The following is a 27,604-nucleotide window of genomic DNA, read 5'->3' as shown; positions in this document are numbered from 1 at the left end:
ATAAAAGAAATCAAAGTGAATATCACAGATATTGTGGAACCCCATCATAAATGTAGGGGTTCCACAAGGAACCACAGGCACACAGTTCAAGTCAAGATCACGGGATAGTCCTTCTGCAGTTCATCTTCGAAAACTTCAGTCAACAAAAGAGGGCTCTCATAATAAACTAAAGAGGGCCGGTGAACCGTCTAACAAAGGATTGAACAGAATAGACAGTCAAAGGGACAGAGGGAATTAAATGACACTGTAAAATCGTAAAATGGAGTAGGAAAAAAATTATAGGCATTTTAACTCAAGACAGAATGCCCACAGGTTTTGATGGAGACCAAAACCTCAAAAATGCAAGTGTGAAAGACAATGGAGGAACTTACAGACTTTCCTTTTTGAAACAGAAGTTGATTTCCAGCCAGCGTAAAATAACGAGTTTTCCACCTTTTGATGAACTTCCATCTGACTTGCTTCTCTTTAAGTTTTCCTTCTATGAGAGGCTGGCCGTCTTGATTTACAACTGTTGAAGGTAATAGAATGATTGAGCCATTTATTTTCCATTATTTATTTGGCAAGTGATCAAAAGTCAGAAATGTATAGTGAACCAGAACCCAGTAAATATATCTGGAAAGTGGGATAATAAATTATGAATTTGGTTAACCTTTCTGCCTTTATCCCTGAAAGAATGCACAGTTTAGATATGATGATGGGAAGGTGTTGAAAACCCTCATTGAGATTTTCAAAAGGAATACAGTTCATAAGAAGAGCATCTGGTTAGCAGCGTTTAAGGTTCACCCAGATAGCCAGCTTTCCATCCTCTTACCTCCTCTGTTTCGTGATATCCTGTTCACATGAGCTGCTTAGAAATATAGCTTTATAAATAATCATAAACGAAGTATATTTAGAAATTTGGCAGCAAAGTCGATGCAATGCTCTAAAAGACATGCTTTCCTGAAGGCAGAACAGCTGCACAGGCAGATTTACCCAAGTCTTCTGAACACTGTGTTTCCACTCTCCGGAGTGCACCCTCTCTCCCCAGACCCCATATTCCCACCTTCACCTAGTCAACCACGAATCATTTCATGTTTCAACTCAAACGTTGCTTCCTTTTGGAGACCTTCCCCAAACTCAGGCCAGACTGGCTTCCCTGCTACATGTTCTCAGAGCATCTGGCATGCTCCTTTTATATCAGGTACCATCATTTGTAGATAGTTATTGGTGTTTGTCCAATTAACGTCTTTTTCCTATTCAATGGAAGCTCCATGAGGACAAGGTCTCTGCTTTGTTCACAGTTGTATCACCAGTGTCTAACACAGTGCCTGGTAAATAGTAGGGCATCTATAAATATTTGTTGAATGAGTGGATTAATTTGACATTGCAGTAAAGTGTGTATGAGTACATGTAATCATAGAATTAGAAGACCCATTATATGTGAGAAGTTTAGATGTCAAACTGAAGGATTTCATTTCTTTTACCAACTATCTAAGATTCACTCTTCAAATTCATATGAAAGCATCTGATTTCTGTGGAGTATGACAATATTTACTTGTGGACATTTGTGTTCAACTCTCATAGCACCTTGAAAGGAAGGAAATTTGTGCCATCACTTGGAAGTTTAGACAGTGCCTCTTTGACCATATGAGACAACATCTCCTTCCTGCCCCACAATTTCTCTTTTCTAATGTAGGTCAGATAACTACCTTAGGCAGGAGGATTTGTCCACCTCGAAAGCATTTTCAGGGGAAGAATAATGAAATGTATAGTTTTCATAAACAAAGTTCTATTAAGGCTAGTTTGGCTTTTTTTTCTTGTCTCATGACTATTCAATTGGATGTCCATTGGCACTCCCAACGTAAGGCCAATAATGGGAAATATATAGCAAATACATTGTTAGAGCGTGATAGGGCCATGGTGAAGAGGGAAGGGGTGCCTCGGGGGTGGTGCACATGCAGCTAAGTCGTCAGGAAAGAGGTTGGACATATGAGGCGACATTTGATTTGAGGCTTCAGGGATGAGAAGCATCTCCCATCTTCTGAGAAGCTCCACGGTACTGTGCATAGCAGAGGGTGGAGAGAGCAGGAAAACTAGAAGTATCAACAAACGATATCAAGAAAATTATTTCAGTGTTCTGCTTCGCTTTGCTAGGAATCGTCTGATTTAGGGCATCTTAAAGCTAGTCATGCTCATGCTTGCTTCCTCTGTGCAGCCTCCACGCTCTGCAGTCGCCTCAGGTAAAGCACGTAGGACACCTTGTCTTCCCACGGGCTCCGTGTCCTGAGGGAGCAGGAACCGCCTCACAGCACAGGCCTGGGCCACGGTCAGCAACTGTTTACCACCAGAGTGCAGTGGAGTCATGGAGGGCGCAGCAGCCTGGCTGGAAGGAGGAAGGGAAAGTCCAAGAGGAGAGCCAAGAGAAAAGGAAACTAACAAACAACAATGGAACATCCAAGCCAAAAATGAGATTAAAATTTTTCCCAGGCCACCTGGTGGCGCAGTGGTTAAGTTCGCACTGGGCTTTGGTGGCCACCAGCTCTGATCCCAGGCCGGACCTGCACACCGCTCATCAAGCCATGCTGTGGCAGGCGTCCCACATATAAAGTAGAGGAAGATGGGTGCAGGTGTTAGCTCAGGGCCAGTCTTCCCCCCCCAATTTTATCTTTTTTCTTAATACACCCATTTCCCATGCTTTCCAATTAGAAAAATTTGCTAATCTAGTTGTAGTGATCAAGGATTTTGAATGAGAATTCAGTTCAAGGATTTTGAATAGGAATTCGAGTCCTCTCAACGACAGTTTTCCCATCAGCAAAGAGGAAATAATAATTGCTCCCACGTGCTTAACAAGGATGTCGAGAGATCAAAAATTGAAATCTGTAAGGAAATTTATGTGAGGACACTGGGTAAGCAGAGAGCACTACTTCCCCTGGCATCATTGTTACTGAGAATTTGACTTCACAGTTTGTAATCGCTTTGCTTTCGTGCCGTGGTTTCAATGGGAAGATGATTTAATGCAATGTCATGTAGTAACAGCACATTCTTCTGGTCTCAGTCTTCCATATTTACTCAAAGAAGCATTTGAAATAGTCCTGATATCTGAGCTGACTTCCAATTATGATTGATCTGCACATTGATTTAAATATTAATGTTTAAGCACATGGCTCCTTCTGGATTTGACATAGGGGATCAGCTACAAGTCTTTCTGTTCAACGAAGATCCGAATGTTTCCCTTGGAGAGTATGTGACAAAGTTTGCAAGGAGCACTTGGCAAAATAGTTGAAGGAATTGCTGAGAACTGGAGTGGGTGGGATATCACCCCCACATACCACATGCCCGTAATGACCGTGGAGACTCAAGACAAAATGATGGGCTTACTTGAGAACAAAAGGATGAGGCCTATAGAGAAATGCTGCTCAGCAAAGCCTTTCAGTGTGGTCCAAGGAAAACTGAACCCCAGGGAAAGCCTGTGGAAAGGGTCTCAGGAAGGCAATGTTAGCAGGACTCTACAGCGGTCGCTGAGTGTTAGGGCCCAGATTTAGGCATCAGAGTCAGCTTCAGATAATTCCATAAAAGCCAGGCTATTTGTAGCTGTAGGATTAATTTAAAAATAGTTTCAAAAGGCAAAAAAAGAAAGACAGAATTTTTTCCAGCTGCTATCCCATGTCTTAAAAATAATTTTTTTTCAATTATGTCTAGCACATGCATGGCTGGCCATGTGCTGCCCCTAACAAGTCCTTGTAAGCAAGTCCATAGGAAGTCCTTGTGATATGATATCACAGTCTCTTCATGGTCGAAACCGGGAACTAATTCTTTCTGAGGATGATCATATTCCATTTGAAAAATAACACGTGGAACGAGACTATGAGGGAATGATCATGTATCGAAAACTACCTTGTTCGCACGTAACACATACAAGATATTTAAATATTTTCTCACTTGCTAATTAACACATTATTTCATTCAAAGCACCACAATTTGGCTAAGACATTCTCCACCAACCTGGAGCTGCTCTTTTCTTTAATTATCAGTTGGCTGAAAAAACTATGGAATACTGAACTAAATTCTCTGGTGCCATTGGAACCCAAACTGTTACCATATTTATCAACTTAAAAGTCTTTTGGAATGCTAATACAAATGTTTACATGTTAATTGTATTTCGTGAACCAAGAGTTGAAGACATTTACTTTGATAAAAATGAATTTTGAAGGTGCTAATTCAACATGTCTCAACGTGAAGTTGGTGCCTAAGAGGGAAGCAGTACCAGGCAGCAGCCTGAAAGCTGAGAAGCCCACAGCAGGAAGAGAAAGCAATTAAGAATATTCCTCTGTTCATCCATCAGCCAGCCGGCCGGCCCACACAGACTTTTGAGCACAGATAACCTGTAAGGCACTGTTTAGAGCTGAGGGGTCACAAAGGCCCTCTCAGAGGGAACTTGAGTTTCTCATCTGTAGGAGAGGTAAAGCATTTTCCAAATTCTGCAGCTCGGCCAAGAGTCTGGTGACTCACACTGGAGAAGGAAGAGCCAAGCATTACAGCACTCTCAGAGGGAAACTCTACTTCTGGCTGGGAGGAGGTGACATGAGAGCTGGGCCCCTGCTGAAGAAGGGACAATGGATATTCTAGGAAGAGTCAGAAAAGGACTGAGGCAACGGGAGGGGTGTGCGAGGGAAAGCACGAGAAAAGAAACTAAAGACGGAAGAATCAATGAATCAATGAATCAGACCAAGTTCATAAAGCAGTTGCTTTGGGAAAGAGTCATGGGCTGAGGGTCTGAAGGTGATTCGAGATTTTCTAAGTGTAAGATCCAGGAAGGAGATGGGGGTATCAAATAGTCGTGGGGAGGTCATATTTGACTTTATTCGAAAGTTCTTCTTTTCTTAAAATTTTTTTTGCATGTTATTTTTTTTTAATGAAGCTTAACCCTGAGCTCACATCTGCTGCCAATCCTCCTCTTTTTTGCTGAGGAAGACTGGCCCTGAGCTAACAGCCATGCCCATCTTCCTCCAATTTATATGTGGGATGCCTGCCATAGTATGGCTTGTCAAGGGGTGCCCTGCCCTCACCTGGGATCCGAACCAGTTCTGAAGCAGAACGTGCGCACTTAACCGCTGTGCCACTGGGCCGGCCCCTGAAAGTTCTTCTGAAGCCCCATTAGGAAGGAGCTTCCTTTTCTTAAGGACTAAGGAGGGGCCTGGAGCCTGTGAAGGTCCAGCCAGCCCGGGCATGAAGCCTCAGGGACCCCAGATGGGATCAGCTATGTATCCCACAGGGTCCTGGCAGGAAACAGAGGGCATCTCACGCTGGGCAACTGAAGGGAGTTCATCAACGGACTGTTTACACAGATGTGGGCAAGATGTAGGAAAAGCACCATACTTGTCTAGGGCCGGGAACCATGGAGAGGCCTCACGCTCCTGTGCCTGAAGAGGAAAGGGGGGGAACAGTTAGGACCCAGAGGGAGACCTGTGTGGAGAGCGCTAAGGGACAGGAGCCGTGACTGTGGACAGAGGCCTGTCAACCTGCAGTGACCAAGCAGGGGGGGAGCTGGGAATAAATAACCCGACCTCCTTCTCCTCTCTCCCCCTGATCTCGCACTGGTGTCCCCAGCGGCCCATGTGTAACTGAAAGCCAGAGGAAAGGGAGACTGGAACACACTGGAGGGCCACTATTCTAAACTGGGGCATAGGAGGCAGGAAAGCGTCCTGGAGTAGATGCTGTCTGAGCTGAATTCTGAGGGACAAGTAGCATGAAGATGAAGGGAAGAAGGGTATTCTGAAAAAAAAAAAAAAAATCACATGCAAAGGGCCAAGGCCGAGAGAGGGGGCATGAAATGCATTCCAGGAACTGTAGCTCATTCTATGTGATGGGAACCTGATGGCACTTTGAGAACAAGAGATGAGGTGTGAGATTGAAGGAGAGACCAATCCTAAAGATCCTAGGACATCATCATGCAAAGCAAACTCTAATGCTTTGTAATGTAACGTAATGAGAAGTAATAATTTCTGTAGTCATACAACCCCTTTTATCTCAAGAGCACAGGAGTTCAATAATTCACAGTCTCCATCTTGTTTTAAGATTTGTTGTAATTCTAAATATGTCTTTAACCAATTAGAATTTATTTAAACATAGTGTGTTGAATGCCATGTTTACTCCTTCCTATAATAGATCATATAGGACTGTACCCAAAATTTTCTCTGGTATAGGCCTATGGTTTATGAGGTCAGGGCAGTGACTATGGAGCCAGACCTCAGCTTAATTCCAGAATCTGCTACGTAACAGCTGACTGGTCTTGTGCAAGTGATTTAAGCTCACTGAGCTCCAGGTTCCTCTTATCTAAGGTTGTTATGCTTAACAACAGGGCCACCACGAATGGCTGTGCAGATTGTTCACAGCACAAGAGCACTCAGCCCAGGTGGTAAGTAGGGCCTGAAATGCAGCCTGATGGGCTGTTTAAGCCATACACCCCCAAGTGGACTGCATCCACCATCAATAAAGGCACACAAAAGTGCCATCAAGGTTAACAGTGGCCTTGCTTAGCCACATGCCTGGTACGTTGTAAGTGATCAATAAATAGTAGCTTCTATCGTCATCATCATCATCATCAACATAAAATGACCATCATCAGCCTTTTATTGTGACGATAAACAAGCAGTTTTTAGAAATGCCATACCGTAATGGCTCTAGGACAAAACTCGGCCCCCTGCCCCATCCCTCCAACCAAGAATGAAATGAGACCTAATGAAAGTGTGAGGAAGAGCGAGAGAATTCAGAGGGAGCCAGGGGATCCTTCCCAAGGTCAAGGCCTCCAGGCTTAAGGTGTGACAAGCAATTCAAAGAGTTCCAAAAAGGAGATTACCGCCTCTCTTTTTGAGTAACTGATCCATTTATTTACCAAGACTGCCGTTTTCAAGCCAATCCATCATAGACTGGGCTGCATTGGGAGCGTTTTCCACGTTATCTGTGGTTGCTCCCTTTTTTCCAGACTTCCCATTTGTTCTTGTGACAGGCTGGAAGGAACGACAGTAGATGGTGACCCCCACATAATTACCATTCACATCGTACACTGACTTCCAACCTGGCTAGAATTCCTCATACTGTGTGCTTTTCGGCTTATGCTAATTTTGTCTGGAAAGTTCATTGTACATGAATAAACCATAATTGAGAATGTCATGAGTTTACCTTGTGATATTTGAATTCTTAGATATTATTTCTCGATTGCTAAAGATAAATATCTTCAAACGAAGGCCTATTCTGAAAGAAGAAAAATATAATCCCCAAATACTTAGTTTTTAAATAAAAACTTAGAAAAAGTATGTCATTTTTTCCCCTTGAAATCACTGCTTCTGGAAATTACAAACCCTGTACAGTTTATGGGGAATTTCTTTGTATGTATTGAGAGTGTCAAATTTACTTGAGCTCCCTTCCATGAGTTTACTGATTTTAGTGTGTGTGCCAGTAAAGCCAGCTATGCTTACAGAGGATATGCTTAAAGAGGGAGAGAAGCATTAAATGAGGGGGTCATAGGAGCCACATTTAGTAGACTGAGCATCTGTGGTTTTTGGAAATCCCTAAGGATGGTAACGAATGGCATGTTTCTTGTGAATATCCAAGCAATGTCTCAGAGGGCCGTATTTCCTTCTCCGTAGTGAATAAACAAGGAAGCATAATGCAGCACTGACTTTGGAACATCCTATAAGAGGCTGTGGGATCTAAGACAGGACAGACAAACTCAATTTGACAGCAGCCCTTTGAGGGCAATTCCGTATGTGACTGAATGGCTTCCTTTCTCAATAATTTCACACCCATCAAAACGTGGTACGCTTTCTAGGCTTCTCTGTCAATTGCTGAAATATTGATCTAAAAGACCCTCAGAACTACTATTCCACAAGCCTTTAGAACTGTGTTCTCCAAACTGTGTTCTGAGGGCCACCAACATCAGAATTACCTGCTGGCTTGTCAAAATGCACATTCCAAGGCGCACCCCAAACTTAACTAAATCAGAATTTTGGGGGGAGATAAGGGACTCTGCATTTTTAACAAGATGCCCAGGTGATTCTAATGTAGCTCAAGAGCTTCCAGAAAATGACAGTCGCCTCAGGGTAGAATGCAGTAATAGGTCGTATAACATACAGAATAGTAAACCTGCAAACCAATAGTGGGAAGAAAATCTTTATGACCTTTCCATGAAATTAAAGAATAGGATGGCAGTATAAGACCACATTCATGTCTTTGGCTTCAGTCACCAGAGTTACAGAAAAAATGCACAGAATGAATGTTTATGGAATTTGGCTTGTTTATTGTATTGACAAGAGATTTTCACATATTGAGGTGTATGGGGTAGCTATTTGGGTTCAAAACTGATTTGGCTTCAACCAAAGAAGCCTAACTTATGGCCTATCAAACATACATTGTACATCTGCTCAACTTAAAGCAAAGAATGCACTCTCCTAAGATAAAAATGCAGACTTACCCCCCATGCCTAATGGTAATATCCTATTGGCAACGCCCACTTTAGTCCCTTTCCTGACATCATTGGGGTCACGTTGACCTCCTAATTTGCAACTGAATACCTTTTTGAAACTTTGCTGAACATGCATCCTGGGCATGTTTAATATATGATTCTTTATTCTTTCTTTTTCTTTTTTTTTTGAGGAAGATCAGCCTTGAGCTAACATCTGCAGCCAATCCTCCTCTTTTTGCTGAGGAAGACCAGCCCTGAGCTAACATCCATGCCCATCTTCCTCTACTTTATATGTGGGACACCTACCACAGCATGGCTTGCCAAGCAGTGCCATGTCTGCACCCGGGATCCGAACCGGTGAACCCTGGGCCGCCAAAGCAGAATGTGCCCACTTAACTGCTGCGCCACTGGGCTGGCCCCTGATTCTTTATTCTAAAAAGATATACGACTGTACTGAACACTATGCTTCTCCAGAATGCTTTCTTACTTTCTGGAAAAGGCCTTCCTGGGTTACAATCCTCACTCTGGCTCAAGTAAAAGCCACCTTATCTCTCTTATCTATAGAATGCTATTGGTTATTTTGGATCAACAGTGTCATCAGTAAAATAAAAATTCTAAAGCCACTTGCCAAGAAAGTAACCCGTTCAGTAGTTCTGAGAAGTAAGTGAGGTCACCTTTCTGCTTTTGTAGGAAGTTATCAAGGAAGACTGGCCCAGACCTGCCCAGTAACGACTGATAGAGACTAATGGGATGACATCAGGAATGGTGAAAAAGAATGGAGATAATTGTTCAGTCTTAGACTTGAACTTTGAAAAAGGAAGGATTCCACAGTTCCCATGTTGGTCCCATGTTGTCACCCCGTTGATAAGCTCTCCTGAGTAGGTATTACTGGCAAAATCTAGCCATAGGATTTAAGACAGTTTCAAATGTGGACTGCTTTCCCATTCTGCCTGTGCATCGTAAGCTTTCCTTGCATGGGGAAAAACTGATCTGACATAACTTGTTCCGGGTCTGTGATAAGAAGGGCCAACTTGTTTGGGCTACAAGCTGAGCACATGCTAGCCGTTGATCCACCTGGCCTGCACTCGTGGTGTTTTAGAATATTCTAAGGTGTTATCTACAATACTTTTGTGGAATTATTTAACTCGAGTTCCATCTTCTGTGGTTCAGCACTTGGCCTCAAACCTTTTAGCAATAAATATGTTTTACAATGTCTGCACTGGAAGCTTTATCTATAAGATATACACCATCACACTCTGTGTGTTTGAGATATATGTATACATATATATATGTATACGTAAACACACACAATACCTCACGTGGTTAAATAAAATGATCTCTTATAACTTTTGAAAATAACTTATTTAAGAAAAAACTATTTATACAAAGAATACATTTGGTACAAAGGGTACACTGGAAATATCATCATATGAATACCTTTTTTCTCTTAAAATAAATCACTCTGAATTCATTAATTGGTTTTTCATCACCACTTGACTGAGAAAAATTTTACTGCTTAAAGTTTCCCAAGAAGATACAAACTTTGGACATTCACTTATTTGGTAAATATTTCTTGAGCATCTATTGCGTGCCAGGGGTTGCAAATGGAGGGATGAGGAGAGCTCCCTTCGTAGAACTTACTATTAACTGGAGGGCATAGATATTAATCAAATAATCACCCGCCAAAAACCAGACAGCAACTGTAACAAGTGTTCTGGGGAGACAGCTGAGGTGCTCTGAGGACCATAGCATCAGTCAGGGGTCACAAGGTCTCCCCTGGGGTGGTGAATTTGAGTTGTAATGGGCAGGGTAGATCACATTGACTAGATGAAGAGAGGAGAAAAGACCCTGGGCAGAAAAACAGCGCATATGAAAGTCCAGGGGCAAGAGGAAGCGTTGTGGGTACAGGAAGCTGAATGAAGGTCCTTCTGGCGGGAGCAGAGGAGCAGATGGCAGGTGGGACAAGGCGAGGCTGGAGACCATGCACGTGAGCACTGAGGGACGTGTTATGGAGCGTGCTCTTTAGCTTAGAGCTGTGGGAAGCTACTGTAGGGTTATGCAGGGGGTGGTACCAACAGATTTGTGCTTTGAAGAGATCAGTCGGGCTGCAGTGTGGGAGCCGATCAGAAGGGTCCTGGCTATCCCTGTTAGGAGGCCACTGCCATCATTTGAGGTTAAGGGAACGGCAGCTTGCTCTAGGGCAATGGAAAGAGGTGGACAGAGCTGAGAGCAACTGAGAAAGTAAAATCCATAATATTGGGTGATGGATTGGGTGGGGTTGAGGGAGAGGGCAGTGGGTCTCTGGCTAGTACACCAGAGTGAGTGATGTTGTGTCTACGGAGACAGGGAACACTGGAAGAAGACCTAGTGTTTTTTAGGGGCAAGGGAAGGACAACCACGAGTTCTAATTTAAATGAAGTGCTTTTGAGGTGCCTTTGAAGCAGCTTAGTAGGCAACGCGAGATGTAAATCCAGAGTTCAGAGGAGAGGCCTGGACTGCAGATACACGCACATTTGGGAGCTGTCTCAGAGCAGTGGCTTCTGAAGCTGCAGAACCAGCAAGGATTGGCTGGGCAGAGAGTGAACAGTTGGGAGAAGAGAGGTGCTCTAACAACGACTAGCTGGATAGAGGAAGGTGGGCCCAGAGAGGGGGCTGAGGAGTGCCTAGAGAGTGGGGGTGGGGGGGGGACCAAAGGAGTGCTGTGTCACCGAAGTTAAAGGAAGAGAATGTTCGACACAGGAGGAGGAGTTGGTCAACAGAATTGAATGCTGATAAAAGGCAAGTAGCGCAAAGACTGAAACATATCCAGTGCATGGGGGACTTGCATGACTTTAATGACCATAGAGATGATGGCTTTAGAAGCCAGATTAGAGAGGGTTGAGTCACAAGGAGAAGGCGGCAAGGAAATACAGACTTAAAAGCAGACTCTTGGTTTCAAAGAGGAGGTGAGAGATTTGGGCAGTACGTGAAGGGAAAGGAGAGGTTAAGCTGCTTGAATGTGTTTACAAGCCACTGGGAGGATTCCGTCGGGAGGGAGAAGTTGAGCAGAGAAGAGGGACAGAGTGATCTGTACTGTGGAATTTCTGAGAAGGTGCGAAGGATGAGATCCAAGACAAAATATGACCACTCTGTTGAGATATTTGATGACTTCATTCTCGGTGGTTGCCAAAAGCACCTGCATGTCTTTTAGATGGGTGAGTTTGTGGCTGAAAACCAAATTTCATTCCTGATGTATTTATATAGGTAAATAAAAAGTTTAGGAATACTCTGAAAGGTGATGACTAGAGCTCTTTTAAAATATATGAAGTGCTTTATTTAAAAAATGACATAATTCTTTAAATCAGCGTCATCCTGAGCCTGTCTAGTGATAAGAGGCTGCTTTACCCCCTGGGCTCTCCTCCAAATATTGGCTTGACTCAGCTTGTTTTCCCAGTGGAAAAGGCCACATTTCCATGCATGATGATTTGTTTGTGGATAACTGTGGAGTGACTAAGGCTTTGCTGAGAACACAAGGCCTATCAGACACTGTTACCCTATTTCAGGATAAGATTGTTGACTCAGTGTGGAAAGGCACAAGGATTAGGATAGTTACACTGGATGAAACAAGGAAATTAACCCCTGAAGGGTGTTAGGTTACAGATCTTAGCTTATTTCTCATCGATGCTCAGCAGGTTATTAGCAAGTTTATAAGGAATCTGTGTGTATGTGTAAATTGAAACCTTTTAGTAAAATATTAAAACTGGGTGTCCGTAAGGTGTTGAAACCTTGTACACAGCAACATTTTCTTCTTATAAAAGCTTATTTTGCAAAAGATGCTATTTCAAGGTTTTGGTTCAGTAAGTTTTAAAAAAATTTTTGAGACAGTATTAGATTTTAAAATTGCATTTCAAGACAAGTCCTATTTCTTCCATAGTCATCCTATCACTTACATGATCCATGAATTACTCAGTCATCTATCTGTATGCCAAATATTGTTAAATACTACTGTGCGCCACGTACCGGGTAGGGCACACAGAGGTGAATGACCCGTGGGTCTTCCTCCTCTGGTTTACTGTCTTCTCGGGGAGATTGATGGCAACATGCTGTATACACTACAGAAGTGTGGGCAGAGAACAGAAAGGACGAGAGGAGAGGATTTATTTTGTCTCGGGGTGGTGTGTCCACGTGTGCCAGTGTGTGTGTGTGTGTGAGAGAGAGAGAGAGAGAGAAGGTGAGTGTGTGGGAAGGTTAACAGAGAGGTATGCCCATGCCAGAGAAGCATAGAACAGGAAGATGGGAAGAGAGAGAAAAGGAAAAAGATTTGAGCATAATAACTTATCTGAGTTGATAAGAGTGTATTTGTTTTGTCATTAGGTAATTCAAAGTGTCTTTGAACAAAAAGCTGGGGTTCGATTTTATGTACTCAATACCTACTTAGTAGTCACTAGCGGGATAGCTATGTGAAAGCATGAAGGGACCTTCCAGGAGCACTGCGCTTTTTTTGGTGCTCCAACATTTCCCAGAAGACAACACTCTATCCTATGTGCTGGAGGGAAGGCATCCTAAGGCAAACCCAGCCGCTGCAGAAATCCAAAATGGTTTTTTTTGGTCACCTTTAAAGTTCTGTGGAACTTGACACTGAAATTAAATGGGAAAGTTTCATATTAATGGACTCACAAGGCTATTTGTGTCCTATGGTCCTCAGAGGTCGTTTAGTTCGTTTCCACACTGGCGTCTGGAATGGAAAGTGCATTCACGCACACTGGCAGGGTCCAGCAAAGGAGGGGCACACTACCATTACCGGCTTGCAGAGTCTGAGGAAAATCTCCTTACAGAGGGCTTTCTTATCCTGATATCATTTTGAAACCATCTCTATTTGCCCATGTGATTTAATGGTACAATAATATAAGTATGCTCTTATCGCTCAAATATTTCAAATCAAGTTCTAAAAAGGAATCATGATATAAGATTGTCTGAAAAAAAGTCTTTCATTTTCTTTTATAACCTAATGAGACCTCCTACTGACAGTCACATTCAATATCTAACTATCTGGTGACTAAGAGAGTCATCACACTGAGGAGCGCTCAGATTTACGGAGGAGGACACCAGTGCCAAACCCGAGACTCTCTCAGTTGTTTACTGTTGGGCGTCAGAACAAAGGCATCCCATGTGTCTCAAGAAACAAGAGTGAAAGTCACGACCCAGCTCTTCCGCCTCCTTTCACAAAATGTGACTGAACGGAGAGCCAGATGTGTTCCGGGACGGCCCCGCTGACTAACGCTTACTGTTCACATGCACTAGCAGTTCCAAGACACAGGGGCGACTGATAAAGGAAATTTGCTTGCTTTTCCAGAAGTAAGTTCTGTTCTGTTAAACAGACTTGCTCAATCTCTATTCTCTCATTCATGTGGAATAATGGGATTGGCAATAAACACCACGAGGCAAGCCTCCGAGGATTCTTGAGTTATTTCAGTGGTTTTTAATCTTCTCTGTACTTGTATAGAATGATTATCGGAAACCCAGTCAGCAGTTGGAGGGGTTGGAAACAGCTTCTATGTAATCATTTCCCGCTTGTAATTGTTTCCTACCCATCATGGCACCAAAGTCCCTGTCTTCTGTAAGTAGAAGAAGTCATCTGGGAGGCAGATCGATTCTTGGTTTTCCCAATAGATTATAACATTATGAAATAATTGTTCATGGAATTTCCAATACTCTACGTCCTTAACTTGGATTTGCCATAAAGGTTGAGATTTCAGGTCCAGGAATTAACTTGGATTGAAAGACTGGTTCTACCTCTTATGAGCTGTGTGACCTTGGGGAAATTGCTTAACCTCTGTGTTTCAGTTTCCTCATCTGTAAAATGGAGTCAATAATGATGAGAAAATGAGAAAAATGCATGCAAAGCTTAGCACATAGTTAGCATGATAAACGCCAGCAATTATAATTATTCCAGGACTATTCAGGACAATTCTAGTATTCAGTTTCCTCTGACTTTATCTGCACCTAATTGGATAAAAATACATTTTATCGCATACCAGCTATTAAACTCCTGCGAATTTCTGCGTGTTGGCGGAGTTGGTGGGAGGATGAGTGGGGGTTGGTATGGTGACGAGAATTTTGCCTGAACAGGGGAATGTATTGAGGTGACCACGTAAGCCAGCTGATTTGCTGTCAGTTTCTGAAGGGGTCCACAGTTTAGTCTACACATTATTAAGAAGGATTTCTATTTCAGGACGCCTTTCCGGAGGTCTAGTTCAAATTTTCTAATTGCCTCGTGTTTTGTTCTTCAGTTATGGAGATGCTGGCCAGCATTATTATTTTTTGATATTTGAACAATGAATGCTTGACAACAGTTATTGTATTATTTGTCAGTACCTTATAGCAAAAAAGAACTCAAATCCAGTTTCTTCAGCCTTTGTCCTAGACTCCACTGCTACTTCTTGAGATCCTCCTCCCCGAGGCTGGCAGGTCGCCTGCACCCTGTGAGGACACTGATGAAACCCAGGGAAGTCAGAAGACTGGTGCAGTGCGCCCGGTGCTGAGACAGGCCGGCGGGCGGACCTTGTGTTTCATATAGAGCGAGTTCTCTCAAGGAGGAAAGAAGCACTAACCTCCACTGCCAGATTCAAAATACGGTGGGTATTGTATAGTGATGTATTCGATATGATTAACACGTAATCACAATCTTGAAACACCTTATTTTAATATTCAAGGTGTTTTTGACTTACCCACTTTCACATATTATTTATTCATTCATTCACCCACTCAACAAGTATTTATTGCATACTAATAACATACAAAGAAGTATGCTAGATTTTTCCATATATGCCTACTGGCCCTAACTGGACTTTGAATCCTTTCAGAGCAGGGATGTTGAACCTTATTCATACTTTATCCTAAGGCCCTGCCTGTAGAAGACATTGAACCAATGCAACAAACACACATTACATAAGAGAAAAATGGGATGCAAGTACAACGCTAGCTGCACATAACCAAATAACAAGATCTTTATTCCTAGGTCTTTATCATCTTTAAACTCACGATTTAAGCAAAACATGAATGCAAGTACCATCTCCATGAGTAATATGTGCCAGCAGTATTATGTTAGAACTTTCATTTAAATATATAATTTGTACACTTATATAAAAATAAGGTGAAATCAACAACCTATATAAACTTTTCAGGGAGTCAAGAGTTTTTGGTGAAAATAGTAGTTTAAAATAGGATTTCTCTCACTCAAGTCCTCTTTTGTGTAGCATAAGGAAATGAGCAAAGAAATCTAAGCATACTGAAGTTTCAGGGCCAAACATTTTGACTCAATATGTTCTGTGATAATATATTTGGCCTTGTCTGAATTTTTATTGCTATATGTTCCCAGTCTATATTTAACTGTGAGAAACAGTGAATGGCAAAACGTCCTTTTCAAGTGCACGGCAGTGACTTTGAGAAAACATGTATTAAAGGAACACTTTGTGTTTTTAAGTTTCGGCCCCTTTCCCGCAGCCTCCGTTGGACGGATACATTAAATGTTTATTCAACTGAGGACTCTGCTAACTTTGAATGAAAATTCTTAAGGCCCTCTCAGAGCCACCTAAGATAAGCACCTTACTTCGCCATGTTCTCAAATAAAGTTTCTTTGATGCTCTGTCTGTTTTGTAGATGAAATAAGGTCTAATTAGAACGTGTTACAATGGAGACATTCCATTTCCCAATTCCTTATTGGCTGGAATTAACTTTTTCAAAAGTGGGGTGTTCCCTCCAGCATCCGCTCCATCCAGACTCTAATCAACCAACAATCAGAGCCTCACAAAGGCTTCTGTCCTTAACCCTAACCCTGACCCTGACCCTAACCCTGACCCTAACCACCAGCTTCTTCCTTGTGGACCTTTCCCGGCAGGTAATGCATTTAACTCGTGCCTCTCCATGAATCCCTCACATCTCCATCTGGCCAAATAAACACATTTTTTAAAATTCACTCTCAACTTCTTGACAGGTAGCAAGAGAATGGACTTGCCACAATGGGTAATCTTTAAGATGCACAAAGTCCTAGAATTTAAGGAATGGGTACAGGTGGTATAATCCACGTCTCGCTAGAGGATGGCTAGTCCACAAAGTGGCTCTGTGTTCAGCAGTGTTTAACACTCTTCCCTTGGTCTAAACGGTGGTTCCTGAGCAGAGTCACTGTTGAGAACCCTGTGTCCTCTCAGAGGGCAAATTAGTGATGAAATATTCTGTTTCCAAGCACAGCATAACTTTCTAAAGATGGACTTATTATCAACCTATTTCCATTGGACAGATTGGGGAAGTGTAACCAGGGGGCAGGATGGTGAATGGTTAAGAGCATGGGCTCTTGACTCAGATTGGGTTCAAACCCTGCCACTGTTAACTTATTACCTGTGTGATCTAGGCAGTTACCAAATCGCTCAGAGCCTCAGTTTCCCCATCAGCAAAATGCAGATAATATTAGTAATTACCTCATAAGATTACTGTGAAGGCTAAATGAGATTTCTGACATGTTTAGCATAAGGCTTGGCTCATATTCACTGACAATTATTATTTTTAGGCAAAGTCAGTAGACCAAATTCCTTGGGAAGCTGAAAGGAAGGGGAAGGGTGAATAACCAGCTATGAAGTTATTTCTCCAATAATTCCTTCCTCTTTAAGTGTTTCCCTTTTCACACGGTCAGCCATCATCAAGTGTAAGGGATGACATGGTACGGCCTGTGTGCTCACTCCCTCACTCCCTCACTCAGTGTGGGCTCATGGCTGTGAGGCTCTTGACAGAATGCTTGTTTGTGTCTAACCTCAGGGTCGTCTGGGTTGAAATGAAGAATGCTTTCGTGGCAAAATGGCCAGTGCTGCTTTCTTGAAAGCCACATCTATGGAAGGTGTTTCTCTCACTCATTTCAGGTTTGCTTTCTCTCTCTTTCAACCTCTTCCCTTTTTCTCACTCCTACTTTGGTGAGATGCCTTTCTCAGCACGAAGCCAAGGTGATTGGGACACCTCTGTGCGTGATTACAACCTAGGATGTTTATGCAAGAAGAGGGCGAGAAGAGGAGCGGGCTCATAGATCCCTGTAAATCCAGGGGCACAATGGATTCTTAGCAGCAAGGGGCGGGGTGCCTCACCGCTCGCTTTTTCAGGGTTGTTGCACATGAAGCATTGCCATGCTCCTGCCGCTTCGCTGAAGCCGAACACGTCAAAGAACCTCACTTCTTCCAGATGGAGCTGTACCTGGTCCAGAGCCTGTTTCAGGAACACAGAGCACAAAGAAGATAAACTGATCTGCCTGCTTCACGGCATTCTGAGCCCGGGAAGGGGTGTGGAAGTGGGAGGGCCAGTGCTCAAACTCAGCGCTGAAGACCAGCAGGAGCACTGAGAAACCTCTCTTGGCACCTCTTGGAAAAGAGCAACCACCCAAACTCTTCCAGGGGAGCACCCTTCAATACAGCGGGCGGGAGCCTGGGCCCCGGGGCTGGGTGTCAGGGCTCAGGGATGAGGTGTCAGAGCCTGAAAGGGCCCAGGATGTTTTTTCTATCCAGTAACAGCTCCAGAATTTCTAAAAATGAGGGGTATCCAAGTGGCAGTGTGGTTGAAAGGAATGCTGCTGGGGGATTTGTCTTTTATTTACACCTCATATAAAATTGAGAATCAGTTATTCATATCAACAAAATTGTTTTTCTCAGGTTGGCTTTGCAGCGGGCTGATGGAAAATACAGGGGACAGCTTACTCCCTCAGCCCTTGGCTCCAGCATTCTTTTAGTTTTATGCTTTACCTTAAAAGTATATGCAAATTTTGCATTCTATTCCATAATATGGCTCTATTGGTTTTAATGAAAAATAATGTCTTAAATTACTTATCAGTAAATTAATTAACTTGTCCCCCTCCAAATGGTTGAGTAGAATTGACACGCCAAGAAGACTGCCCGTGTTTTACGGGCCCTGTGGCATCCTGCCAATGTGTTCCTGCTTAAGAGGCAGAGGAGAGAGGCTCCATTACGTTGTAAATGGGGGGAAAACGATTAGCCTAACCAAATTAAATAGTTCTACTGTCCTCCGGAGGCTTTCCTATTATGTAAATGACTTCTAGCCTCTGCTACAGGGTGGCCAGAACTGCACTCTTAAAAGCCTGCTTTCCTAAGAGGGATTTGATGTCTTTCCTAGCCTTGCACCTAGCCAGCGGACTTCTGTGTTTGTCCTCTGTTTCGCTGTCATTTTATTTCCTTCCGTCGGACCCGCAGGCTCTTGTACCACGATAACTGCTCCCGGGGGGCCCAAGAGCTGATGGGTGGAAGCGTTGTTTGCACTGCTTATGGGGGATCGAAAAGAGAGAATGGCCAAGCAGCTACCAGGATCCTCCCCAGAGTTTGTGTCCCAGGTCTCGTTTCCTGACAGAGGTGAGGTGTGCTGGACTCCAAGCTCCTTGAGAGCAGAAGCACATCGACTTTGTTCCTAGTGGTAGCTCCAGAGTCCAGTCCTGTGTCAGGAATGGATTAACGTTGTCGGTTTGCAGGCCCCGTGTAAACATTTCCAATGAGCTATAGGAATGGTGTTAAGAAATTGTTTCTTTTTTGGCTTCAGAGCCCATGCTTTATTTTCTTTTCGGTGAGGAAGATTGGCCCTGAGGTAACATCTGTTGCCAATTTTCCTTTTTTTTTTTTCTACCCAAAGGCCCCCAGTACATAGTTGTATATCCTAATTGCAAGTCATTCTAGTTCTGCTATGGGGGACGCCGCCTCAGCATGGCCCAATGAGCAGTGCCATGTCTGTGCCCAGGATCCAAACTGGTGAAACCCTGGGCCGCTGAAGCAGAGTACAGGAACTTAACTACTGGGCCACAGGATTGGCCCCAGTATTATGAAAATTTAAAGGGAATTCTTTTTAGAGAACATTTACATTCACTGGAACATAAATACGATGAAGGCAGGGATTTTTGTCTGTTGTATTAGCTGCTATAACCTCAGCGCTAAAAATGCCTGTCACGTAAGCAAGCATTTAAATGTTTGTGGAATAATGAAAGGCACATACTGGAACTAGAAATGGCTGTTTTTCCGCATGCTTCATTAGACGATCAAGGTTGCGCTCTGGGATTGGACATTTGCAGGTCCGTCATGCTGCATACAGCGTTTCCAGTTGCTACCATTTAATACCATACTTTAGGCACGCCAACAGACACTGCACATACGAATGTTGTTTCAGCAAAAGTGATTTCAAATGTGTTCGATGGAAAAAAAGGAGGCTTTTTTTTTTTTTTTAAAGCATATGCCCAAGATAAAGACTGAAGAAGCACCTGGGAGTTTTGTAGGTTTCAAAGGATGAAATTCATATTAACATTAATGGGTGAAAAGCAGATGTTCATAAATAGCAGTTTCAAAACTATGAAGTCTCTGAAGTGCGTACTTCCATTGGCACACAGAGTGCTTCTCTCTCCACCACAGCCAGGCTCCATTTTTCACTCGCCACAAACACTGCAGCAAACTAAGCGCTGAGACTGATACTTAGAGGTGCCTTTATGCTTCCTGTTCCGAGACCAGCAACGTCTCTGGTTGTTGCCCAACATCCACATTTGTCTTGGCAAAAAGTTAGTTAAAGAGTGGAAGAAAGAAGGCAAGCTACAGCCCAGTGTTTACGTTCTGAAGTCAGAGCAGGCTGGCTTCCTGGAGGAGGTGTGTGTTGGGCCAAGGGCACTGAGTGGGGAAGGTGGACGGAGAGTCTGTGAGCTGTTGAAGTTGCAGTAACAGCCAGCTTTGAATGGAGAGACAGATGAAACACATGTAGCTCCAGATATTGATGGAAAAGCAAAGCAAAATGAATCCCAAAGCAAGCAAACACAAACCAACAACTAGTGATAGCTAAATTTTTGGAATTTTGACTTTTTTCTTTTTAAGACTGGCACCTGAGCTAACATCTGTTGCTAACCTTTTTTTTTTCTTCTTCTTCTTCTTCTCCCCAAAGCCTCCCAGTACATAGTTGTAGATTCTAGTTGTGAGTGTCTCTGGTTGTGCTATGTGGGACGCCGCCTCAGCATGGACCGATGAGCGGTGCTATGTCCACACCTGGGATCCAAACTGGCGAAAGCCCGGGTCGCCAAAGCGGAGCCTGTGAATTTAACCACTTGGCCACAGGGCCGGCCCATTGAATATTGACTTCTTAAATGTGCTTGAGGTCATGATTTCTCTTCTTGACCCTGCTGGGTCCTGTGGCTTCCTCAGGCCTTGCCCAAGAATTGTTATATGGCTTCTTCTTCTTTTTTTTAAAGACAAGAGAATGAAAATTGATTTGTTTAGAGAATTACAAACTTCCTTTAAGACAACTTGACTCCAGGGGAGTAATAAAAATCATTCCTCTCTAAGAAGAGTCATTCCCTGAGTACTTGAGTTCAATGGGACTGTGGTGGACAGATCCTAGGGTGACTCCCCCAGGAATTCCCATCTTCTGATGGTCATCCCTTTGTATAATTCCCTCCACTTAAGTGTGGGAGGGACCTGTGACTTGCTTCTAACCAAGAATATGGCAAAGATGATAGGATATCAATCCCACGATTACTAGCTGATGCATACAGAGACATCTGCTGGCCTTGAAGAAGCAAGCTGCCATGTTGTGAACCTCCTGTGGAGAGGGCCATGTGGCAGGGAGTTGTGGGTGGCTTCTCACACCTACAGGCAGCCTTCAGCCAACAGCCAATAAAAGATCCAGGCCTTCAGTCCTCAAATCCCAAATAAATGATTTCTGCCAACAACCGGAGCTTCTTTGGAAGCAGACCCTTCCCATTCGAACCTCCAAACAAGAACACGGCCTGGCCAGTGTCTTGATTGCAGCCTTGTGAGACCTCGAGCAGAGGACCTGACTAAGTCACAAGCAGACTCCTGACCCAAGAAAACCGTAGGATAACAAATATGTGTTGTCTTAAGCTGCTAGGTTGGTAGTAATTTGTTATGCAGCATCAAGAGTCCATACTGAGATTCTGCCATAAGGAAGAAGGGAAGGTGATACCCTGTTGGCCGATTCTCAATGAAAAGGATGATTCTGTTTAGAGGGGTCACATTCTACCAAGTACACTCCAAATCAGGCCTCAATAAAACCCAAATATTGAAGTACAAATGATTTCTCTTGACTTAAAGAAAAAGATATATAATCACAGTAAGCATGTACTAAGAAGGATTTTCCTGATAAACACTACCTAATTCAAAAGTGAGAAAACCTCTGGAGGGAAAATGATGTTTTTAAACAGCTAATTAAATTAGTGTTTACCCAGTTTTAGAAAAAATCCCTTAACGAGAATAGGAATTTTGAAAACTATAAAAAAAGTCTCTTGAGAGGCCTCTTAAGGGAAAAATAAGCCAGCAGCATGGAAAGATGAGAGGAGATTTACGACGTTATTTCGATGACAATGACAGCATGAGTCAACGCTAAGAATTCTGTAAAAGCACAAAGTGGCCTCTGGATCTTATAATGTGGTCTATGTACTGCGAGAGGGTACTGGGAAAGAATTTTCCAGAAATCAGTGAAAGCATACATCTGGAAGAACTTTGGGTTCTGGCACATTTAAATTCTGTTCTAAAGCAGTTTTTGCACAGATACAAAATATAGGTACCTCGTGTACTCATGTGCCTGTGGTTAACAGGATCAACTCTAGGCACATACTTCAAGTATGTTTTAAAAAACATAAACAAGAATTTTGGTTTTTTTTTTAACAATCCCCAATATTTTCACATAATAGTAAGGCTTTATGTCTTTATGGTTATTTCTAGTATACGTATTCCAACTATATGGAGTACAGGGTGTGAAATAAACTTATTGAGGGAAGAAAATTAATGATTTATCTTTATATTGTTCATCTTTATGTGATTTATATTGTCCTACATTATGTAGGCATAGTGTCTTGTAAGAAACACTATGTTGAATGAATAAACTAGCAAAAGAGAGTCTGAAGACTATTTATGCTCTAGTTTAATTTTTAAATTTATTTCAATTTCTGAAAAATATTACTATTGAATTCAATTTATGGCACTTAGTATTCATAGCACCTGGCGTCAGGAACCAAGGATAAATAGACAAGGGAGACACAGTCCTCTACGCCAAGGACGTGAGCAGGGAATTCTTTGGGTCCACAGTATTCCTCCCAGAGGAAAACTTGAAGACACTTTCATTTCTGTTTGGTTGTGATTGTTATCAAGCTTCTTCTGGTGTGACTCTTTTGGTCCTCAGCTGGATCAAAGCTCTTTAGCAAGAAGACTGATTTCTTTATTGTGTAGTTTCTGAAAATACTTAGCACTTTGCCTATAGTAGATGTCCAATGAATTTTTATAAATTTTCACTAATTGAGACACAGAGATTTTTGTCTCCAGCTTACACCAACAGTAGCATTTAGGTTTTCAATTTTCATGTCTATTCAACTATGACCATTAAGCCCTTTCAGAACATATTTATTTTTTAAAAATGCCTGTATCTTTACACATATTATAGGAATTTATTTTATTTAACTTTATAAAACAACTTTTTAGAACAAAATGTCAGCAAGTGAAGAAGAACGTTTGCCTGAATTCATCAATATAGCACTGCTTCTTTACAAGACCCTCAGCTGTTCCAGAGCACCAGTTCTCAGGAGGTGTTGGTGTCAGAAATCCCTGGGGAACTTGTTACAAACATCAGACACAGGTTCCGCCCCGGGAACCCTCATCCTAAGTCTGTGTTCAGGTCTAGGGATCTGCATTTCTGAACAAGCTCCTCAAGTTACATTGACGTTCACTGACTGGGAAATTGATCTTACACCCTTGGAAACACATGTGCGGATGGCTGATCTGTCTCCATTAATTGGTATTTGAGGAGTTTGTCAATCCTCCTGTGCATATTTTTATACTTTTCCACAATAATTTGCTTTTATGTGGCAAAATATATAATCTGGTTGCAAGAGGAAAAATTCCATTCTTGAAAATGAGAGAGGTTATTATTCCAAATTGCACAATATGGAAGGAAGAAATGAGGCATGAAAATTGAACTTGTTGGGCCTTATTTGAAACTTGGCAGAAGGCTGGGGGATATGTGGGGAGGGAGGTGGGCAACAGGTGGAGACAGACTCTGAACAGAGGCAGAAAGAGCGCGGACCTGTCAGAACTCAGTGTGTGTTTCAGTTACAACACGGATGTCACACATGTGCTATGTTCCATTGTCTCTCCTTTTTCTCTCCGAGATTAGTAAGGGACCTTTAGGTACACATGAGTATATGAGGTCAATGTGGCAAGCTTCTTACTACCATAATAGATAACAAAATAGACTTGACTTTCTTCCCATCCTTTGAGTCCCAGTGTGTTGGGAAGAACCGAGTCACTTCTTGGCAAGTTGCGGCAATTCTGACTATAGGTCTGCTCCAAGTGGCTGGAAGAAAGCACTCATGTTTAATTCATTTATGAGAGAAGTTCTGAAGAACTATTTCATTTAAGAACCAACAGATATGAGAGAATATTTGATTTGATTCAAAAAGTCAAATATTCACACTCACCTGAGGATCAGAAAAGAATAACCTGATTATAGAATGTTGGTGGTAAACATGAGAAGAGCTAAATAAGGTAGTTTACGGAAAACCTAACATAAGCATATGGATGGAGTAGAAAAAAAGGTGGCGAATTGGATGAAGCTTCATAAATGTTTGATAAATTCTTACTTAATTTCTTTACAAATCCAATTTCCTTTAAATTGTAGCCCATTAAAACCAGCAAAGTATTTTTCGTCAGAGTGGAAGCAAGGGCAAAAGAATACCAATGTCCAAAATGTCAAGAAAACCTTGACATGGGGCCCATCCCATGGCCGAGTGGTTAAGTTCTTGCGCTCTGCTTTGGCGGCTCAGGGTTTCGCTGGTTCGGATCCTGGGCGCAGACATGGCATGGCTCATTAGGCCATGCTGAGGTGGCATCCAACATGCCACAACTAGAAGGACCTACAACCAGAATATACAACTATGTACCTGGAGGCTTTGGGGAGAAAAAGGAAAAAAATAAAATCTTTACAAAAAATAAACAAAAAAGAAAACCTTGACAAGTCCACAGTGGTGACAGCAGTAAAATGTAACCCCCAGAACTGTGGGCAACGGCAGCCCGCATTCACATGGGATCTCCTGTCATATGGGAAAGCAAAGAATTGCAGTGATCTTTTTTCTAATCGATCATTGCTACCTGCATTTAACAACCATGAATGGAGCACATAGTCCTACTTTGTACAACTACATGGTACCAGGCCACAGAGTGGGCTGATGTGGAGAAAGCTCACTGGAGCGGCTCTCTTTTCCTTCCTTTGGAACTCAGTTGGTGAGATAACCGTGCTCCTCCGTCACGTAGGTTACCTTGTTGGGGGTGAGGTCCTTCTCTTGTTGTCTTATTTTTTTCCCCTTTATCCTTGATACCGCTTTTCTTCCCAGACTGCTCCTCCACTGCCCCTTTACCTAAGTTCTCACTCCTTTGGGTTTGATACGTGTCTTTGAACAGATATGTATTCTTGAAAAAATATATAGCAATGTTTAGTGTATTGTTCAGTTTCACCAATGATGTTATGCCATAGACCACATTCTATTCCTGCTTCTTTCCCTCAAGATCTCTCCATGGTGCCTTATGTGTATTTAGTTTGTTGCTTCTACTGCTAAAAAGTGATTTCTTGTGTGCCTCTTCCCACCCCCAACATTTCCTCTAATCATTCTCCCAGGGATGGGCACCAGCTTTGCACTCACACCGACGGTGCAACAGTGAATGTCTTCATACATGTTCGCTAGTGGACCTGAGCAAGAATTTTCTGGGATAATCATTCAGGAGTGGAATTGCTGGATCACAGGGTACGTGTAAGATTGTAGAGAAAATATTTTTATGTTTCTGCACAGTTTGGCCTTTCTGAGCAAATTTTACTGAAACTTGGGACCTGAGCTAAAAGAACAACATTTAGAAGTTAATTTACGACTAATTAGAAAGTAAGAGACCATCTAGAGAGAGTTCTTTTCCCAGAAGTACATGTTTACGTTTCGAGGTGGGGATGAGACCCAAGATTTGGCGACATCCCTGGTTGTCAAGCTGGGGCCACCAGTCTTATCCTCCCCTGGAGAGATTTATTTATATCCCAAAGGTAAGAGTAAGAGCCCAGAAGCCTTCCCAGGAAGCAAAGATTTTTCTCCCCTTCTTTCAGATAAGTGGGGGTGCTGTCGCTCCTCTATATAAACACCCAGATTCACACTTTCAAAGTTCCTTATCTATAGTAGAGACCCTAGTGTGTGGAGGATGCCATCTGGCTGTCATCGTGTGGCCCCAGGGTTAAGAACTGAGGCAAAGGGGAACTGGTGAGGTTATTTGCTGTCAATAACAATAATCTGCTCTGTTCCAGAAACTTTGTTTACATGATACATTAAAAAATTTGACATTATGCATATCCTTAACTTCAGTAGGTTCTGATAAATTACTTTCCAGAATGGCTGTCCAATTTCCATTCCCACCAGCACACCATGAAAAATTCCTTTTCCACATCACAATGGAAGGTCTTCCTAGGCTCTACAACAACCCTTGCTCATGTCTGACACAGGCCCTGCATTTGATAAGCCCAGCCATATTGGTCTGACGGCACCAGGGCCTGGCAACAGTCTTCAATGACTTTTTAAACCATTGCTTCTTAAACCATGGGAAAAATCAACCACACTTCTGTGGAAAACATTGTATTTTTCTCCATCTTTATTGCCTTTTGCTCTCATAAGAAGTATTTCAGGTTCTGGGACTCTGACCACCCTTTTTAGGTACAATCATTTTAATACACTACTTCATATCAACCTTTGGCCAGAGCCTAGTTTTATTTTAAGAATTATCATTTTGTTGACGTGTTTACTACTTGGAGCTGTTACAGAGGGGATAAACTGACTCTATAATGGATTTAGGGAGGAAGCTTTGCTTCCCATGACGTGGGAATTTCATATGTCTCCATTTAGTCATTCAGATGGAGCACAGGACTAAGCGTTGTTGAAGTAACAGAGATCAAGGCAGATGGGAGAAGTTGAACTACCCCTCAGTAGAGAAATGGATAAAGTAAACTTTGGTCTATTTATACAATGGAAAATTTTATAGATGCTAAAATGAATGAGTTAGCTCTATGATATATGAAAATATATAAATTATACGAATGGATATATTTTTAAAACATAACATTAAGCGTAGAAAGCATTTTGCAAAAGATATGTGCAATCTCATAACACATCTGTGAAATTTTCAAACAATAGTACAAAAACATTCATGGAAATAATATACACCAACCTCTGGAGAGTATTTGCAGCAGTTTCTTTCTTTTTTGTAAAGGGAAATATTTGAAGTAAATATAGAAGAAATGTACACATCTCTCTATCTTGCGGTGGGAATGGGTATCATCTTTCTGTACTTTTCTGAATTTATGAGCTATTTCATAATTTGATAAAAAGTTAAAGTGAGGCAGAGAACACAGTTCAGTGAAACAAAGAGACTGGCAGGGGTTAGACTCTGAGGAAGAAGAGCTCTGCACGTGGGGGCCTCCTTGGAACCCCTCACACCCCTTGTAGAGGAGTCCACCTATTTCGCCTGTGTGAGGCCTTGATGGTGAAGGTCATTAAAGGGTCATCTCTTTCTCAGGAGTTTTGCATTAATTCTTGTTGGGGGCTCCATAGCAAAGGTTCTTTTAATCTAGCTCTTCAAATTCAGAGAAAAAGGGATAAACATGAAATGCAGTGTTTGAAATACGTTCTGTTGTTTGGTTTTAGAAAACAAAACAAACCAAACCCAAACCATGCTGACCCCAAGTTCTGTCCTAGGGAGATGTTACAGAGTGGCCTAAATGACACAAGTGATACTTAGGAAGAAGAGTTTTTTTCTGCAGAGTGGGATAGTGTAAAGAAGGCAGGTTTTGGAGCCAGAAGATCTGAGTTTGAGCCCCACCACTGTCATTTACTACCAGTTCTGGGGGAACATCTTAATTTCTCAGTGTTTTCAGCATACTCCTCAATCTGTAAAGCGCCTGTGATTCCTGAGCTGTCTCCTTCAGAGATGGCTCGCCACAGATCAGTTCACGGATGATTACGCTACTTTGTAACTTGTAGAGAAATAATACAAAGTAGTGATAATGATGATGATTTGAACAAAGCAAGATGGGAAGCTCCTTTCTTTTCTGAGGAAGATTCACTGTGAGCTAACATCCGTG

The 27,604-nt window shown here is 42.4% G+C and overlaps 1 protein-coding gene across 4 annotated transcripts in view; it reads right to left on the bottom strand.

Moving 5' to 3' along the window:
• Positions 1 to 27,604, bottom strand: part of VEPH1 (ventricular zone expressed PH domain containing 1) — a 212,198-nt gene that overhangs the window by 6,047 nt on the left and 178,547 nt on the right. For all 4 annotated transcript variants that reach the window (XM_046659257.1, XM_046659260.1, XM_046659259.1 and 1 more), the window contains exons 12-13: positions 17,548 to 17,665; positions 372 to 508 (exon numbers count right to left, since the gene is read on the bottom strand). In XM_046659257.1, coding sequence (XP_046515213.1) covers positions 372 to 508; positions 17,548 to 17,665 — 255 coding nt within the window. The remainder of the gene's footprint in view (positions 1 to 371; positions 509 to 17,547; positions 17,666 to 27,604) is intronic.

Source organism: Equus quagga, chromosome 4 (assembly GCF_021613505.1).
Source record: "Equus quagga isolate Etosha38 chromosome 4, UCLA_HA_Equagga_1.0, whole genome shotgun sequence".
In the NCBI taxonomy this organism is placed as follows: Eukaryota; Metazoa; Chordata; class Mammalia; order Perissodactyla; family Equidae; genus Equus; species Equus quagga.
Note: the sequence above shows the minus strand (reverse complement) of the source record. Positions and strands in the feature narration are given on the sequence as shown.